The sequence below is a fragment of the Ostrea edulis genome, chromosome 4, assembly GCF_947568905.1.
Source record: "Ostrea edulis chromosome 4, xbOstEdul1.1, whole genome shotgun sequence".
In the NCBI taxonomy this organism is placed as follows: Eukaryota; Metazoa; Mollusca; class Bivalvia; order Ostreida; family Ostreidae; genus Ostrea; species Ostrea edulis.
The window spans coordinates 49,129,383-49,148,631 of NC_079167.1; the positions used below are offsets into that span (position 1 = coordinate 49,129,383).

General features: G+C 33.8%; 1 protein-coding gene across 1 annotated transcript in view; it reads left to right on the forward strand.

Moving 5' to 3' along the window:
* The window catches only part of LOC125670249 (sperm-tail PG-rich repeat-containing protein 2-like), a 52,728-nt gene extending 40,799 nt beyond the window's left edge, over positions 1 to 11,929 (forward strand). Inside the window, exon 12 of the mRNA XM_048905325.2 lies at positions 11,429 to 11,929. Within this exon, the coding sequence (XP_048761282.2) occupies positions 11,429 to 11,563 (135 nt within the window). The 3' untranslated portion in view covers positions 11,564 to 11,929. The remainder of the gene's footprint in view (positions 1 to 11,428) is intronic.
* Positions 11,930 to 19,249: the final 7,320 nt, after the last annotated feature.

Below are 19,249 nucleotides of genomic sequence, written 5' to 3' on the forward strand. Positions count from 1 at the left end.
TTATTTGAAGTAGAAATTTCATATTTTGTATATAAATTTCTTATTACAAGTCCTTTTATTTCATACTGTGGTCTTTGACCTTGTGACCTTGGAGTTTGACTCACTTTTAAGAATGTGTAACCCATTTAATATCTCTTGGACTATTTAAGGTAAAGCTTTCGTATTTTGTAAATAGATTCTTTATGACAGGACCTGTGATGTTTGACATTGCCACTTTGACCTTGAAGAATGATTTACATTTAAAGAATCTAACCTATTCAATATCTCCTGAACTATTTTAAGGTAGAACTTTTATATTTTGTATATATATTTCTTATGGCAAGACCTTTATTTTCATACTATGATATATGTGACCTTGACCTTCTCCCAGAACAGTAAGGTCATGTTGGTGTTGAGGCATCCACATGTTGTGTGAATTAATGTTCAGTTATGTTGGGACCCTTTGAAATTTTTCATAAAAATAAAGATTGGAAAAAAATCTTTTAAAAATCGCAACTGTACAACAAGGCCAATGTGATTCATTTGAGCGATGTGGCACATGAGCCTCAATCTTTTATTTTTATATTGCTGAAATACATTTAAAAACTCATAATTAACAGTCCACTCACAAATACATCACTATTTGACATCTATGAGTCATATCTTTATACAGTATTGGCCTGGATAATTCTCAAAAAGAACTTGTAAAAGTCAAGACTTGGATTTAATTTTTAGATTTGACTCAAACTTTGACTGCTCAAATAGAAAAAAACTCAAGCTTAAGTTTGAGATTTTTCGAGAAATCCAAGCCTGGTGTAAAATAGGAATCTACAGTATTTCATAACCAAAAAGGAAATAATGAATATAGATAGAAAAATTATACAATCACATTCCTTCACTCTCATGTCTTTTATGCATATCTTTCTCAGAATTTGATTTCTCTCTGTGATTTTTCTTTCTTTTTTTCCCTTCAATAAATAGGTTTAATTATGCATGAACCTCTATTAACCTCCACATCAAGATTTTCCAATTTGTGTCCATAATCTACTGCATTAATTTGTACCACTGGGCTTTAAGCACTATCCCACAACACAAGATGAAAAGATTAGGCAGACATTTTACTTTGGCTTTGGTACAAGCCTTTTGATGAAAAGTATTTACCAAAACGAAATTAAAAAAGAGAGAGAGAGAGATATCATAATTTTATTGCCCACAGCCAAATCACAAAAAATAACATGAAAGTAGATAGGAATCTTTCAATCCCAGTTTGCCGTCACAAAACCTCTGTCATATGTCTTGGCCATGCTTCATAGATTTATAATTATGTTTTTCTTTTACCCATACAGCTTCTTTTCAAAGCTTACATTGTGTATCAATCTACTAAAACATTTCTTTTTTGTCGTTTATGTGAATTTGGGTATAGATACCAGCTGGCTTCAACAGATTTTCTTTGAAAGGAAAAAAAAAGAAACTATTTCTGTTGGGAAAGTTCTACCATTGAAATTTATTGTAAAATAAACTGTAATATAGAAATTTTTAACTGATTTTTAACTTCATTTTGATTCTAGGATTTTTAAATAACATTCTGAAAGTGCTTCTCTCTAATCCATCTTGAAAATTGTTTATTCAGTGCATAGAAACTTAGGTTTTAATTTATGATTTAGATTTTCTAGACACAAATTTGCTTGTCACACAGCCACTACATACAATTTGCACATATTCCACGTATGAAATTTTGGTCATTCATGATACATGCACGATATACATAATTAAGTGTTTCATGCGTTTTTCGTTCGTCGATGTGCGCAGATGCGACGGATTCAGCAGATGGATCTTTACGTGATTTTGGTTTTGAGTTGCTAAAAAAAATTGGTCAGTTGAGTTTTACACAGTTTATATGTATTTTACATAGTTTATATGCAATTCTTACGTAAATGTCACGTAAATCTTGTGCAGTTGTGCGTGATTTTTATACACCCGTCAAAGACGGGACGTATTATGGTATGGCGTCGTCCATCTGTCTGTCCGGACCTTGTGGGCAGGATACAGACTGAACCATAAGCCCTAGGACTTTACAACTTGGTACATTTGATCACCATGATGAGAGGAAGGTGCCTATTGTTTTTCAAGGTCAAAGGTCAAGGTCGTAGTATCACTTATTAGGAAAACCTTGTGGGCAGGATACAAACCGAACCGTAAGCTTAAAGGGGGCATAAATTGTAATTTTCTTGCGCCCCTAGGACCTTAGGAGCAAGGTAAAACTGCCAATAATTGACAAATTTTCAAAAATCTCTAGAACCGCACATATGTTAAAAAACCCCTGAATGTATAGTTATGTAGAGCTGAGGAAGGCCTCTACCAAAATTGTAAATTTGATGATCCCAGGGGTAGGAGTTGTGGTATCAGGGTGGGGCCAGAATGGTCAGTGATTAAATGTGTTAACAATTGAATATTTTTAACTTCTTCTTGATAACTACCATGCTAATTCTTTTAAAATTTGGTATGAAGCATCTTTGGGACAAGAGGGGCATAAATTTTAAATTTCAGGACTCCTGCACCCCTGAAACCTTTAGAATTGAAGCAAAAACTGACAAAGTTTGACAAATTTTTGGCTTATGCCTTGGTTTTTATATTTCAAAACAACATTTCTCGACCTCGGAGGTTATCCTGCAACATACGCGAAAACACAATCATTATTTCTTGAATATTTTCTAGATTTAATAGCCCTTGGGACTAGTGATACTTTTAGCTGATACTCAGGTTTTTGAGGGGGGGGGGGGGGGATTGAATGATGCTAATCATTACTCAGAAACCCAAGGATTTCATTTGACAGTATCTCTGTGATCAGCATTTCTTGTAATTCACAATTCATTGTTATTAGCATCAGTAAGAAATATAATTTTCTGCTTTCAGAAATCTTTTATATTTGAGGATAAAAATCAACTTGTCTTCATTTCAAGTTGATATCTCCTTTTAAAAAAGTTATGGTTGTCAATGGAAAGCAATGGTTCAATTACATCAATTATTTTGTCAGCTGGAGACTTAGTCCTCAATCCTCGGTTTTTCATTTTTTAAGCATTAATTTAACAATAAGAGTTTTATAAAGCACTATTTCCTTTAAGGTCACCAATTAAAAACAATGACACAATGCCATGTTTAGTCAATGTTTGAATATTATTTTTCCACATTTCCGTTTTCATTGTCAGTGCACGCACTGAATTGAGAAGTAATTAACGAGAATTACATGCCTCTGTAGCTAGTATTGATGCTGTTTAAGCAAAAATGTTGACAGGTTAATTTTTGCTTTTTTATTCGTAATCGGGGGCTTAGAAGTCTTCTAACAATGAGATTTATGGATTTGATTGTAAACATTTAATACATCTCTGATCAACATCTCATGATCACCATCTAAGATAAAAGACAGGAATGTTTTCTCGACAGATTTAATCAGATCAAATATATAGATTTTTTTCTGGAAGGCTGTTCATTAATTATTATTCCATTAAACAGATTTGTAGGTACTGTGTTTTGTGTAGGATTTAAAGGGTTCTTTTTAGCCGAGTTGTAACGAAGTTGAACTCGGCTATTGGTTTGGTGATGCGGGTTGGCGGGCGGGCGGTTGGGCGTCAACAATTGGTTTCCGGATGATAACTCGAAAACTTTACAATCTAATCAAATGAAACTTTGATATATTGTTGGTTACCAGGTAAGGAAGACCCCTATTGATTTTGGAGAACAAAGGTCAAGGTCACAGTGACCGAAAATAGAATGAAAATTTCAGAAAAATTTGGTTTCCGGATGATAACTCCGATAGTTTAAATCCGAATCAAATGAAACTTTGATATATTGTTGGGTACCAGGTAAGGAAGACCCCTATTGATTTTGGAGAAAATAGGTCAAAGGTCAAGGTCACAGTGACCGAATTTAGAATGAAAATTTCAGAAATATTTGGTTTCCGGATGATAACTCAGAAAGTTTAAATCCGAATCAAATGATACTTACAGATATTGTTATGTACCAGGTCAAGGTCACAGTGACCGAATATAGAATGAAATTTCAGAAATATTTGGTTTTTGGATGATAACTCAGAAAGTTTAAATCCGAATCAAATGATACTTGGATATATTGTTGGATACCAGCAAAGCAAGGCCCCTATTGATTTTGGAGAACAAAGGTCAAAGTCACAGTGACCGAATATAGATTGAAAACTTCAGACAAATATGGTTTCTGGACAGTAACTCGAAAAGTTTAAAACTGAAATTAGTTCTTCACAATTATAAATATGCCACATCATTCCTGACTTTACAATGTATCCCATGCAACTCGGCTCATGCACCCCTGGGTGCATATACTGATTTTTGTGTATTACATGTATTACAATATATAAATTTCAGGCAAAAAGAAATAACTGCATGGCAGTTTTTGTTAAATTTGATTAAAATTTGTCTGCATCTTTTCAGCATAAAAATTTCTTAAATCATTTTGGGCTATGATCTGAAATTCCATTTCAAATGATGATGCATAATTAGTTTTTGTTGAAGAGAAATTTAAAATCTGCCAAAATCTGAAAATTCAGATTAAAAGCTACTATAAAGTTTTGCATTGTCATTGGGAAGCAATTTCTTGTGGTTCAATGAGGTAAACATGTAATTTCAAACAAAACATGGTTAAATGTTATGATTTTCTAAACGTTCACAATGAAATAAACTTTCACGTGATTCCAGATTTCTCTCAAGAGGGAACAAAAACTTTCTCCTCCATGAAATTTATTCCTTGAGGCTGTCGACCCTTTGATTTGATAAGCAATTGACAATTTGTGCTTTTCACATTTCTCAATAAAGTTAGGATAACCAAAACATTAACCCCAGTCATCACAGAATTTTGGAAATAAGAGAATATATCAAACATGAACAGAATTTTTGGGATGTAAACAAATGTCAGCTTGATATATTTCCAGAGGAAAAGACACAGCACATGCTTATAAAACTTGTCAACACCCTTGTGATCTGCATGAATTTATGTCTTATTTATCATAGTTTTCAACCAGGAATTGTGATTCATGTTTGTAATTATGAATGTGTGATAAGGTTTATTTCTTATCACTTGAGAATTCAATTTCTTTACCAGTTCTATTATAACCAGGTTGCATGAGCAAGCTTACTCCTTAATAAACTCAAAATTAATATTTCATGCAAAGGAAAAAGGGGGGAAAAACCAACACACTAATGAGAAAAGCAACTCTTTTGCTTGCCTAATTGGAACTCTAATGATCATGCAGCATGTGCATTTAGTTAAAACTTAATTTTACGTGTCACAAAATTTCTCTAATTGATTTTTTTGAAGCTTTCTTGGAATGTCTTTGGTGTTTCTTTACAGCTGAACTTTTCATATGCAATAAAACTTATCCTGACCCTGGGTGAACACCGGCTAGATAAGAATTCTTTTTATTTTCTGGACCAATCTGCAATATTTATTGGTGATTTTTGGTATGCTTATTTTCTGTTTAATTTGATTATTCTGGTGATAAGAGTTGGCTAGGGAAGGAAAAAATGGCTTATTTTACTGGCTCTGATTAGAAAAAGTCTGCTTTACTATTCATGTTGAATAATAAAAGTCATTGCCTAACTAGGGGGAGAAAATAACTGGCCTGCACTTAATAAAATGAGAAGATTATACTTATGTGAAGTCAAAACATCCGATCTAGACTGACAACTGAAAAATAACTCTAGCTCATACTGTAACAAGACTATATGGGATAATACAGATGTTCTGTGTGTTTTCATTTTCAATAAAGTTGTTGTCTATCAAGAAATACTGTAGTATATTGAGCTATATATATTATATATGATATAGTTGTTTTATTTCAGAATAATTAGAAGTTAAAGGAACTTTAAGGAGGGAGATTATTGTTTTAACTATATTTGATTCCTTTATCATGTTGCCTTATAATATTTACATTGCATAGTCCACTGACTTTACTGTGGGTTTTTTTTTTCTCTCTTTCTTGGCCATAAACTGATAAGATAGCTGCATAATTTTTAGGAATTTATAGTCAGTGGTCTTGTTCTGAGCATCATATATTCTCATTTGTGGAGTAATAACTAGCTGCTGTTTTGCCATTATCTGCATTGACAAGGAACACACTCATGGACCCTGTGAAATGTCTGACCATTAATTAATCTGTTGAAGAATTTCTCCTTATCTCTACCTGATAATTCAATTTTATTACCAGTCTTCACTTATGTCAGAGCTTATCAAATTTGTATTTGTCAGAAAATTTGGACTACCAATCTAATCATCTTGATTGAAGTTTTGGGGTTTTAATATATGACTAGTATTGACAGATGATAATTCTAAAAAATGGAAGATTTTGATGAAAAAAAAATGAAACTGAAATTAAGGGTGAGGGCAGTCATTTTTTTTTCAATGATGGAGCCAGCTCATTCATTTATGTAATCAGCCTATGTAACTAGATGTAAAATGAAAATTCTGGCAAACCTGTCAAAAAGCCTTGTAAGTTCTGTAATATATATACTCCAAATAGCTACATGTCCATTATTGAAATTTGATAATACTTTCAATATGCATGTTCCTGCATTTATACATGAATTAAAGCTACCATTTAGCAGTGCTTCTTTGGGTCTGGGCAAAAATAGCTTTTGTCAATGGTGTCATTGATTAACACTGTAAAAATAAAAATCTGTAAATTTAAGGAAGACTGTGTTATTATCTCTATGATTATATATATAATGAAAGCATAATCTAACTTGGGATAAATCACCCTACAATTTAAATCCCATTAGATTTGTGCTAAGGTGTAATCGAGACAGAAGTGTTTTAGAATTCAGCAGGTGTTGAGACAAGGTGACCCTCTTTGGACTTTAGCATTAATTACTGATCGCTACCAATGCAGCATTTCTTGTAGGTTCTGATTAATATACCGCCTGCTTCTTGAGATTTTCGTACATGTCGCTTAACTACTGATTCAGTATGAGCAGATCAACTTACGACATTGCATTGACAGCTGAAAAGCATGCAAAACTCTCTACCTTTGGAGCACATTGTCAATTCATGGTGATTGATAACCCTGCATAATTTTGAAAAAAAATATTCTGGATTATTTGTTTTCAAATGACAGATATGTCCTCACTTGTTTAAATGTAAAATACTTAAGATAAAATGGAGAGTTGGGCAGGTGTGCACTGTGCAGAAAATGGGAATAAATTGGCATGTCATGCTGTGACTCACTAGTAGATTCAGGTCTTTATTTACTGACAATGTACCAAGATATATGGCTGCCCCTCTCTGTTTATGTTCATCTATTATCAGGTATTTTGTAGTTAAAAGCAATCTCATGTCTGCAATTTATTGCCACAATGTTGTACAAATTCAGTTTTGGATACCAGCATTCAATACCAAAAATATGAGGCCTTTGTACTATATCGAAGCTTTGACTTCATATGCTACACCATTAGTGACTTTATATTTTCATTTTAGCCTCATATAAGGTATACAGTGCAATCATGAATTAGATATTGATTGTAATGTATTTAATGAACATACACACAGTAAGAATTGTAAGCAAACCGAAGGCAGTAATGTACAACCCTATTGATATAATGCTGGTTTAGTATGATTATAATACAGTTCATTTGCTTTTTCAAAACACAAAACTATTTCTTAATAAATCAATGTAAATTTACCTCAATGTGATGATGTTTTAAGATGCTAAACCTATTTATTATGATGTCAAAATCCTGTCCATTTTTTCTTCATACCTGTAATGACTGTCTTCCTAGGTGTGAAACACTTAATTTCTGTTGTGTATATAGAGTGGCCAGCGGAACTTCCACTGAAGTGGCACAGGAACAGGATTACCAGTAGTAATGCTCTGATGTACTGAAATACAAAGCTACCTGGACCATGTGGTCATGTCCATTATTATTTTCACACTTCTAATTTGTTTTCATTGGAGGTGTGAAGCCCGTAATTACCTACATATAGGTATATTGCGTACATGATATAGCCTGAGGGACTTGATCATTCCATTAAAGTCGTTGTGAGGGGAGGGGTGTATTACTTTTCTGCAAAGTTTGAAAAATGTTATTTTTACTTTTCCGCAAAAAGTGTTGTTACATTTCCGCAAATAAATATACAGCTATTATTGTACCTAAGCATTACGTTTCCGCAATTTACCTGTGGTGATAAGTTCAGCTCATGTGATTATAAGATCTTATGTGTCTGCAGAATCTAAGACTAGGTTTCCACCACAGATTTGGGCAGCAACTCCAGATATTGGGGAAAAGCACATGTACATGTGCACTACTAATGGGCCAGAGTTTTTTCATGCCCATTTCAATTATCAATTCTATTCTCTACACCCGAATATGTTTGTATTCACGGACATGTTGCAAAAACTCCGAACTACAACTTACATAAAAGTCATGTCCAACAACAGAACACAAAAGTGACAAAGAAAAACTTGACTTTTTGTGTACATTTGTTGGTTGGTTTTTTCTTTTTGGGGGGTTGTTGTTGTTGATTTTTAAGGGCTGTCAGGTACAAATTTGGTGGCCAAACGGACATGTAAGCTCAGATGTTCTGGCACCAAATTTATACACATAAAGTTTAGAACATTCTATGTAGTGCTACTGCTTAGAATTAAGAATAAATGCTATAGTAGTTTCTGCAGTGCTGCATGTTGTATCGTCAGAATTTTAAAATAAATATGTCATAGAAATGTTATGTTTTTACATGTAATCCAGGTAAGATATTTGCGGAATCATAATGCCATATTTTTTGCTGAATAGTAAAAAAAATTCGGAATCGTAACATTTTCTTTTGTAGAAATGTAATATCAATTTACAGAAACATGGTGCACCGGAGGGGAGGGGATTAGCACTGAAAGTCACCTGAACCTTAGACTGTCATCAATATCTTGCTCAATAAGCAGTTACAATCACATAGAATTATATAAGCTCAAATGAACTTTTCTGATCACCTGTGGTTTGCTGTCCATCTGTTTGTCTGCCTACCTGTCATTCTCTCTTTAAACTTAAAATTTTCACATTCTTTTACTTATCCATAACCAATGGGCCGGTTTCAACAAAACTTGCCATAAAACTTCATTGGGTAAATTCTTCAAAGGAAGGGTCACATGAGGAGATAATCAAGAAATAGTAAAATGATGATTGCATCTTTTAAAACTCTTCTTTGCAAGAACCACTGAGTCAGGAAAGATATATATAACATATATGAAGGCCTCCTAAAAAATATAGATTTCAAAAAAAATTTCAATTACTTTTACATGGGGATTTATCCTGCTTCTAATAAAAATCTTGCAATTTCATTGGCTGAAACCAATACTATATGCAATGATTTATCATGCCTCTTAATACTAACCTAATATTGCCAATATGCGCCTTCCATGTGGATTTTAAAGTACAATTAACAAATGATTTATTTTTTGAATTTACAATTTGTTGAAAAACTTGTTTTTATGGCATCAGTGGCCTAGTGGTTAGGCTGTCAGACTCTCGACCAAAAGACCGTGGGTTCGAGTCCTGGCCATGGCAGGGCCGATGTTGTGTCCATGGGAAAGACACTTTACATGAATTTCCTCACTCCATCCAAGTGTAAAAGGGGTACCTGGCTATAGACAGTGAAAGATATTGTTAGAATGTTAGTGCTCTAGCGCTTGTAATGGCAGCTTGCACTGTATGCTTCCCAAGAAGCTGAGAAAGTTCTAGATTGATATAATGTCTGCCGGGGTAATAATGTATTATAAAGCGCTTTGAACAGCATACGCTGGAAAAAGCGCTATATAAAACCAATCATTATTATTATTATTTATTCCGTTGTTGTGGTTTAAATGTTACAACCATTTTTTCATTGTTGTACATTTGATAAAGTATCTCAAGAATACATATGTTGCAGTCATTTGGGCTTTTAAGTCAGTAACAAACCTAATAAGTAATAATATAGGAAAAATTCTTTCAAAATCTTCTCAAGAACAGGGCCTTGATAAGTCATCTTTATATCCAAGTATCCTTGAGTAGTGCAGATTCAAGTTTGTTCAATTCAGGGGCCTGGGAGTAGGGTGGGGCCACAATAGGAGATCAAAGACTTGGTGAAAACAATTAAAGACTTTATGACCATGGTGGATAGGTAGGGACCACACTATGTGATCAATGTATTGGAATATTTAGGGAAATATTTAAATCTTTTTCTCAAGAGTAACAGGACTATGATTAGTCATATTGATAAGCAAGCATCCCCAGGTAGTATACAATCCAGTTTGTTCAATATGTGGCTCCCAAAGGCTGGATTGAGTTTACAATAGGGGATCAATGTTTTACATCTTCTTCTTATGAACAGCGAAGCCATGATTAGTCATGTTAATAAGTAAGCATCCTCGGGTAGTGCAGATTGAAATTTCTTGAAAATAACGCCCTTAAAGGTAGGGTGGACCACAATAGGAGTAACATGTGAATATATAGGAACAAACCTTAAATCTTCTCCTCACAAGTATCAGGGCCATGATTAGTGATATCAGTATACAAGCCTTCTCAGATAGTTCAGATTCAAGTTTATTCAAATTCAAGGGGTGGGGGGGGGGGGGTGATAAGGCCTCAATAGGGCATCAAAGTTTTCTTTTAAAAAAATCTTATTCTCAAGAGCACCAAGGCCAGAATTAGTCATATCAATATGCAAGCATCCTCGGGTGGTGTGGATTTAAGTTTTTTATCTTTTCAAATCAATGCCCTGGGGGTCAGTTTGGGCTACAGTATAGATTCAAAGTTTTACATGATAATGTATGGGGGAAATTTGAAAATCTGCCTTTTCTTTTTTAAAAATATGGACCATGGGGTTAGGATGCACGGTCTGAAATTGGGGATAAAATTTGACATGATAGATGAGTATAGAGGAGTAAAAGGCATACTTATGTCATGTGGATTGAAGTTGGGTTAGTCATGACCTGGTTTGACTTGTAGGTAAGGTCATAATATGAGTTTAAAACATTTTATGGGAATAAAGAAAATAAAAAATCTTCTGAATAACAGCAGGACCAGCTTGACTCAGGTGAGCATTGTGGCCCATAAGTCTCTTGAGTATGCTTTTTCAACTGAACAGTTTTTTTTATATATTTCAATTTCATGAGAATACCAATGCTAACATATTATTTCTTGAATTCAATAGAACATATGCATATGCCTACATATACAAGTCGAGAAAACAAACATGCTTTGTGCAGTGTGACCTGTTTGTGTATGAAGGTTAACTTTATAGATTTTATATGAACTGGTTGCTATGATGACACCCTGTTGTTTAAATGATACAGTTTTTATATTGACTGCTTAATAAGTTTGTGAGACTAATATTGTATTTAACCTAGCTATGTACAGAACAAATCATTTTCATAATAAATGGATACTTCTTTTGTTTTCAGTTCTCTCCCTTGATACAGGACACAATTCTGAAAGGAACATTTAATGCCACGCTCAACAACCCAATAGCACCACAGTTAGACATGTCCCAGCACATGGGTACAACAGCAAAGCATGCATTCCTGTTGGGTGTGTGAAAGTGTATTAAATAACCATGGAACTAATGAGTTTCAAATATCCAATGAACAGACCAATCATGAGGATTGTTACAAAACATGGAGGAATTTTTTTGTACTGAAGCATTCATATGTCTGGAACAGAGCTATTTGTGGATTGAAAGCTTCTGTGATAATTTAATGTGATATTTTCAGTTTTATATAATTATTTACACTGTCGATGTATAAAATATACCATCAACATTTAGAACATCTTGATTTGTTTTTGTAGCTATATATAATTGTTTATTATTGTGAATGTTTTGACACTGTTATGTACATATGGACCATCCAGTCATTGCTTGTGTAATATATGTATATTGTACAATAAACTGAATTGTTGAAAAATTAACTTCATTGGATTAATGACCACATGGCGAAGAAGCTTTCTGACAAAGCAAGAAAGGGGGCAATGAAAAAAGGCAGAAGTTTTTAAGAATACCAAATTATTTTTATAAATTTGAAAGGATATCCTTGCACTTTTTATGGTTTATCAGGTACTACATGGAGTGGTACCAATTACAAGGTCTCATTCATGGAAACCCACTACCTAGAATTAGCTGAAAGGAATATAGATTTAATTCTCTGATTGTACTACATGAAAGATAGAGAAAAGCCCTGAAATTGGGACAAATTGGACTGAGAATTTTTATGAAGTCAAGACAAATTCACCATACTGATGTCAGAGATAATATCTGATCAGATAATTTACCCTGTTTAAAATTATCCAGTTATTCAATGACAACAGGATCTACAGGCATTTTTATTGGTCCCTTATCAGGTTTTTTCATCTTGGAGTAAAGAATAAAAGACTTGGGGCTTGGTCTTGTTTCGAACATTTTATGTATGACAAATCATTTATCTTTCTACAATTTTGAGTGTTTAACATGTGGTCGGATTTCCTGTCGCCGTCAAGGACTCCGCTTTGGATCGTTACCCCCCCCCCCTCTCTTTCTCTCTCTCTCTCTCACACACACACACACTATTTTGAAGACACTGTGACAATACACGTGGTACAAGACAATCTAATTGAAATTAGATATTGTTTTCCTTGTTGCTGTTTCCACACAACAAGTAAAAAGGGAGCAAGTGCAAAAATCTCGTTTTGATGGACTAGTGAATCATAAAATACCATGACTAGTCCTAAAAATTGATAAGGGCAGTGCTTTGTATGGTGATTAATCAGAAATGTCACTAATTAGCAGGTTTTTAACAAATGACTTGCAATTAGGCTCCCATACGGTCAATCTGAACTTCCCAGTATCTACATCTGCCATGCGTCTTATCTTCTGGTGTCCATTTCAGACTTTCAGATGCCCCAAAATGTCCAGATTGATAAAGGATTAACTCTAAAGATGATGATGTTAATGGCCGATTTTCACTTTATGTTAAACAGCATTTCCAAGTTACAGAATGCTCTGTTGTCGAAGACTTTCCTGACGTAAACAAAATGGTCATCGAAATTGTTTGCTAACTGCCAGGTGTTAGTAACCTGAAGGTTTCACGTGTATGCGGAAATGAAAGGAAATATTATAGTTCACGAAACATGATAAGCCGGGAAAGAATGAAAATTCGAAAGGGGATCATCCAAAATTTCAACTATAATATCTAAGTAAATATCACATAATCATCAAATTGCAATGATACTTTAGGTCTATACACTGGCGTTATAGGCATGTATATCTTCTGAAATGCCAAATGCAAGATGGAAAGAATGCAGGCGTCTGGAGATTCTCTATTGGGTTTTGGCACGGTTAGTACGCTACTGTAGACTCCTCGATCAAAGAGCGGAGTAATCGTCTGTTAATTTATCAATTATGAACGTGATGGATAAGTTCGTGTTTCAATTTGTCCACGGTGTGGCGTCATTCACGTGCCTTCGGTCAGACGGACTCCACGGCCATGCCGATTACGTCATTGTTTGCCGACGTTCAGGCCTCCAGCCTCGCCGATCGTCTGCTGAAAAGCAGCACGAGCCACGTCTTTCTATGGATTTCTATTACATAATTGGATCATCGTTTGAACTTTACAAGCGTATGTTTTTTTCTGATAAGCATGTCTATTTTTAAAGCCAGTATATCGTTTATACTGATATGCATTAACACACTGCTCCTCGAATGAAACATCGATAAACTCGTCAACCTTCTTGTCTTAATGTGATTTTTTTCCGTGGATCATGCTATTTTATATGTAATTCTACAAATTATCAAAAGTTTTGGTTACAATGCACGTAGGTGTGGTTGACGGGTTCACGTTACTTGGCAGGTAAACTTCATTGTCATATCGAATTCTGTCGTGTTTTTCAGCCAGAGGTGTTCGATTTCTGGACCTAGTATTTCACGTGTCGTTAAAAGAATATACGGGTTTTACAGTCATAAATAGGTTTTTAAACAAAACATTCGACTTGTTAATTGAAAAAAGAAAGCCCCAGATTAGGTCGATAATAACTGGATATACAAATGAACAAAGCTTGATGTTTAAAAAGTTGTTCGTAAGTCGTCTTCGAATAGATATGTTGCTTACAAGTTGAAATCGGAGTCTCATTTTTAAAAAGATTACAATATTTCAGAACAAGAGGCTATTGGTTAGCGCCGAAAAAAAACCAAGTAACTGCTTTTACCATGCAAGGAAGAGGGTTTACGACATTGCGGTATTGTAATGCTGGATAATTTTTCCATTAAAAAAAGAGACTACATACACACACAAACCATTTACAAATTAGAGATTTAGAATTAAAATGTCATGCCATTGCAAAAGATATTAAATGTCCTCTCTTTGTCACCACATCTATTGTTCAGTTTTGTGGACATGCTATGCTAATAGTCTCCAGTGCATGAATTTGATAACGCTTTTATCACATCTGCAGGAAGAATTCGGCCTTATTCTTGGATGAACTAGTTCAGCAACAGCAGTGTAGTCCTTCCTCTAGCTATCGACTAAGGTCTCCATATGGGAGTACATACAGGAGTACATACAGGACACTTGGGTTTCCAGATTCAACACTTTCCGATAAAGATTTAATTGTTTTAGTAAAGTGCGAAATGTATATATGAAGGTATTACCATTCCGTGATATTACTTAGTTAAACCGACAATCGAATGTTATCTTTCAATGAGTGATATCACATAATCATTAGGTAATATCACTTAAATAATCTAATACAATGTAAGTGGTTAAAACAGTTTGGAATTCGTGATGAATTTCACTCATTAAATGATATGATTTAATTTTGTGGAACAACTTGAATAATTAAATGATATCACTTAAATGAATAGTTAAAGCGCAAATAGGTGATACCATTTAAACAAATTAAGAAATTGTTTAAAACCTAATGCGACAGATTTTGCTGTTTGATTAAAGAATGTAATATTTTCATTATCCCCCCCCCCTTGTATATTCAGTGTTAACTTATAATAGTTTTGACTAGGCCCATAGTTATCATTTTATGAAGGTTTATAAAAAAAATTTACGTATCTAAATTTCTTTCAACGAAGAACACCCCCTCCTTCCCGAGACCAACGATCTGACATATCGATAAATTTTTAAATACGATATTTTCGATATTCTTAATTTTTTCCGTGATTATAGAAGTCACTGTTACGACTAGCTTTTTGTAATGATTTATTAACCGTTACTGATATGTACAAACGCTTGGATAAACACAAGTTTTTATTTTGGTTGAAAATGTTTTGTGATGACACAGATCTTAAAAGTAAGTAATAAGTCGAAAACTGTCCAATATGTCAGATATTGAATGGTCCGGGACTGCATGTTCTGGGAAGTTTGCGCCTTTTAACTTAAAACATTTTACCGAAATTAGGTTGTACACTTTACCTGACTATGTCTAAAAAATCAGGCCACTAGTTTTTCTGTTTGTCATTCCAGTGGCGGATCCAAAGGGGGTTTCCGGAGGAACCCTCCCTCCCCTATTATCAGAAAATTTTGCTGAAAAGGGGTAAAAATCACACATGTTGAGGGTGGACTCCCCCTATGAAAACCAAAATTAATGGTACGAGTAGAACACCCCCCCCCCTTACAAAAATATAGTGCATTGTGTTTTCGATTATTGCGTTTGACGAGAAGAAACGAAGTGTATTCATAATTTTGCCGCTCTGGACAAAAACTACTATTATAAAGACATTCGCAATACTGAGTTTGAAATCATGAATGACCGTTCATTTTCATTTGTCTTTGGTCAACTATCGGCACGACGGATTACAGTTGCATTCGTAAAATCATTACCTAATTTTCAATACGGAGAGAGATCATTTATGTTACATTTGGAACTCGAAGTGACTCCTACAATAATCAAGTTTTATTGACATCCAATTCATGTGCGCAACGCGCATTTAAAAAGTCCTTCCTCTATGTGTGATTTCATCTAGTGTCATATATACTTTTAAAAATATTATACATGTATACATACGAAGTCATGTGTGTCACTTTCCACGAGAAAAAATCATCAGACCTAACTTCTGCCTCTATATTGTTTGTTGTTGTTTAGTTAGAAATATAAATAAATCCAGAGACGTTACGAGCGAATACGTAATTTCCTGATTATATATATATATATATATATATATATATATATATATATATATATATATATATGTATATATATAACTTATACGGTACCAATTTTGATGGACCAGATGTGCATTTCGACAAATAATGTCTCTTCGGTGATGCTCAACCGAAATGTTTATATATATATATATATATATGTGTGTGTGTGTGTGTGTGTGTGTGTGTGTGTGTGTGTGTGGTATGGGTTGATATTGGTTATTGACATTTGTGACGTCATCTGTATCGCACAGTGCAAAAATCGGTATTCAATTTATTAATCAAGTACTCATATAAGCAAACTTATTGGTTTGGCCGCAACTTCTTGGTAACCATGAAGACTATGTACAGCAAACCATTTAGAAATGTTTATGGTTTTATATTGGAACTTATTTTTTCCTACATGGCAGGTTAAGAGTATATTGTTCACAGTTTGGATAACACCCCACTGCATGAGGTGATACGCCATTACATTATCTAGCTTTCATCTCCAAAGAAATAAAAAATAAATCATCTGTAGAATGTATTTAATTATAAAAATGATTTTTAAAAAATGCTATTTGCAGTTTTAACAAGAATATTCTCCTGAAGGTCCGGAAGCAAGCTAGGCATGCACAATTTAGTTTCGGAAGTCAACTAGATAATGACTATGGTTGATGATCGAACTAGGCCATAGTATAAAACCAACCAACCAACTTTGTAAAGAAAGCATTTCAAGCAATGGAAATATTGTAAGTACGGTGCAAACAGTAACAAAAATGCCAGAAATATGGCAAGCACTTTTACTATTCATTCGAAAAATAAGACATCTTAAAGATATCTTTAGAGATATTTCTTTGAAATGAGAGATATCTCTCAATTTTAAGAGATATCTCTCTAAAAACGATATCTCTTTCACTTAGAGAGACATCTTTTTTACTTTTAGGGATATCTCTTACACTTAAAGAAATATGGCAAGCCCTTTTCCTATTTATTCGTAAAATAAGATATCTCTTTAGATAAGAGATATATCTCTTTACTCTAGAGAGATATCTCTATTGGTTGTAGAGATATCTCTATAAGTTAGAGAGATATCTTTTAACGCCATGGAGATATACCTTTAAGCAAAAGATATATCTCTTTAAACAAGAGATATCTCTTTACGCTTGGGAGATATTTCTTTCTCTTTGAGAGATATCTCTTAGAGCTAGAGAGAGAGATCTCAAAGAGAAAGAGATATCTCTCTAGCGTAAAGATATATCTTTCTATCAATGTAAAATGAGATTTGTCTTTAAGTTAGAAAGATATCTCTTTAGATTTTCAAAAAGAGATATCTCTTTAACTTAGATATCTCTTTAGATATCCCCCGGTGATCATAATGACTTCTCCCTGTTGCATGGCCATTGATATGATGTAACCCTATTTTTTAACCAATCAAAATATTTCTAGTGTAGAAATGGTGGAAACGGTTGAAGAGATGGTTGGGGTAACATTATCAAGTTGCCGAGAGGCTAAATCCAGTCTAGCTCACACATTTTATCAATTTATTGTCTTTGTTTCTTGTTACCTGTATACACTTCACATGCGGTAAACGCAAAATCTTCGCCCGGGATTGCAGCCATCATGGTAAGATTTGCTTTGGCGGGCTTCCGGTTTAGGGAGAATTCCATAAGTATTCAAACTAATAAAAATATTGGAAAGAGATATCTCAATCTCTTTGAGAGATGTCTCTTTTTCAACGATTAAACTTTTAGAGATATCTCTCTAGGAATTCTTAGAGATATATTTCTTTAAGTGAAGAAAATATTTCTCAAAGGAGAAGAAATAGAGGTAATTGTTCTAGATGGACTGTAATATGGTGGATGTCATATTATCATCTCCTGGGCACGACGTGTTCATGACTCAGAGACAACAATATATGGCCAACTTTTGTACGGGTGGTTGTGGTATTCAATGTATAACGAAAGAATAATGAACAATTTTAAAGGGTTTAAATCAAAATAAATATTTATTGTTAAATAATAATAAAGTGAAGTAGATGAAATTCACATTACTGGTAAATGATTAAAGGCTGATCCTTTTGCACGTGAGATTATTTTGAAGAGTAATCTACCGTTTCTAAAAAATTAGAAAAATCTAATTTTAAATGTAATTTTGAAAATGTGTGCGGTAAAGGATTAATTTTCTTTCATATTTTCATAATGAAAAAGTGTATGTAATTTCAGTTCTACCAAGAGATTTGAATAAAAATATAATTTCTTTTTAAAGTAGTTTAACAAACATGCTCTTCCCATAGACTATGTAAAATTCTAGGTGAAATAAATGAAGCAGTAAACAAAATTTTGAAAATTCCTATGGTGGATTATTTTTATTTGATAAACCCTTCAAAATGATACCATGATTACAAAAATCTCACCATCTATTTACTAGATAATTGCGATCGTTATACATTGAATAGCTTTAAGGAAAATTCTGTAATTTGGTTCAATTCGATTGAAATGATGAACAGTTACGACATCGAGACCAACAGTAAATGGGTTGTGGTTTTTTTTACCGTACATGTAAATTCAAGTTTCGTGTTGGTCGAAATTGATGGTGCTTTTATTCCCCAGTTTTGTTCCATGTTTCCACATGATATTGCACATTTCAAAAGTATCCTTATGAATCAAACATAAGATCGATTTTCTTCATCAACCATTTATACAAGGGTACTTTAAGGGGTCGACGACTTCTAATGACAGCCATTATAGAGTAATAGAATATCCGCCATGATGACACTCGTCAGCTAATGAAAATTGGCAGGTCATGTCACGTGCATCGATCGGAAACTACAGCAAGTGCGCATAAGACGACCTTCATTAATTTTCTATTCCAACATACTAATTACTCTTTGAATGAAAAATCAATTAGTATATGCAATATTCCACTGATTGTCAGCAACTAGCTTTGTTCAAAACTGATCATGAAATGACCGCAAACTGATAAACAGGATAGTTTGTTTCAAATTTCAGAAAAGTTGGACTTACTACACGTACTTCAAAACTTTGAATTCAAGGGGAAATTGTTGATATGGATCAAACAAAGCTGGAGACAACAGTTCTCGTTTTTGTTGTGTTTTTTCTTCAT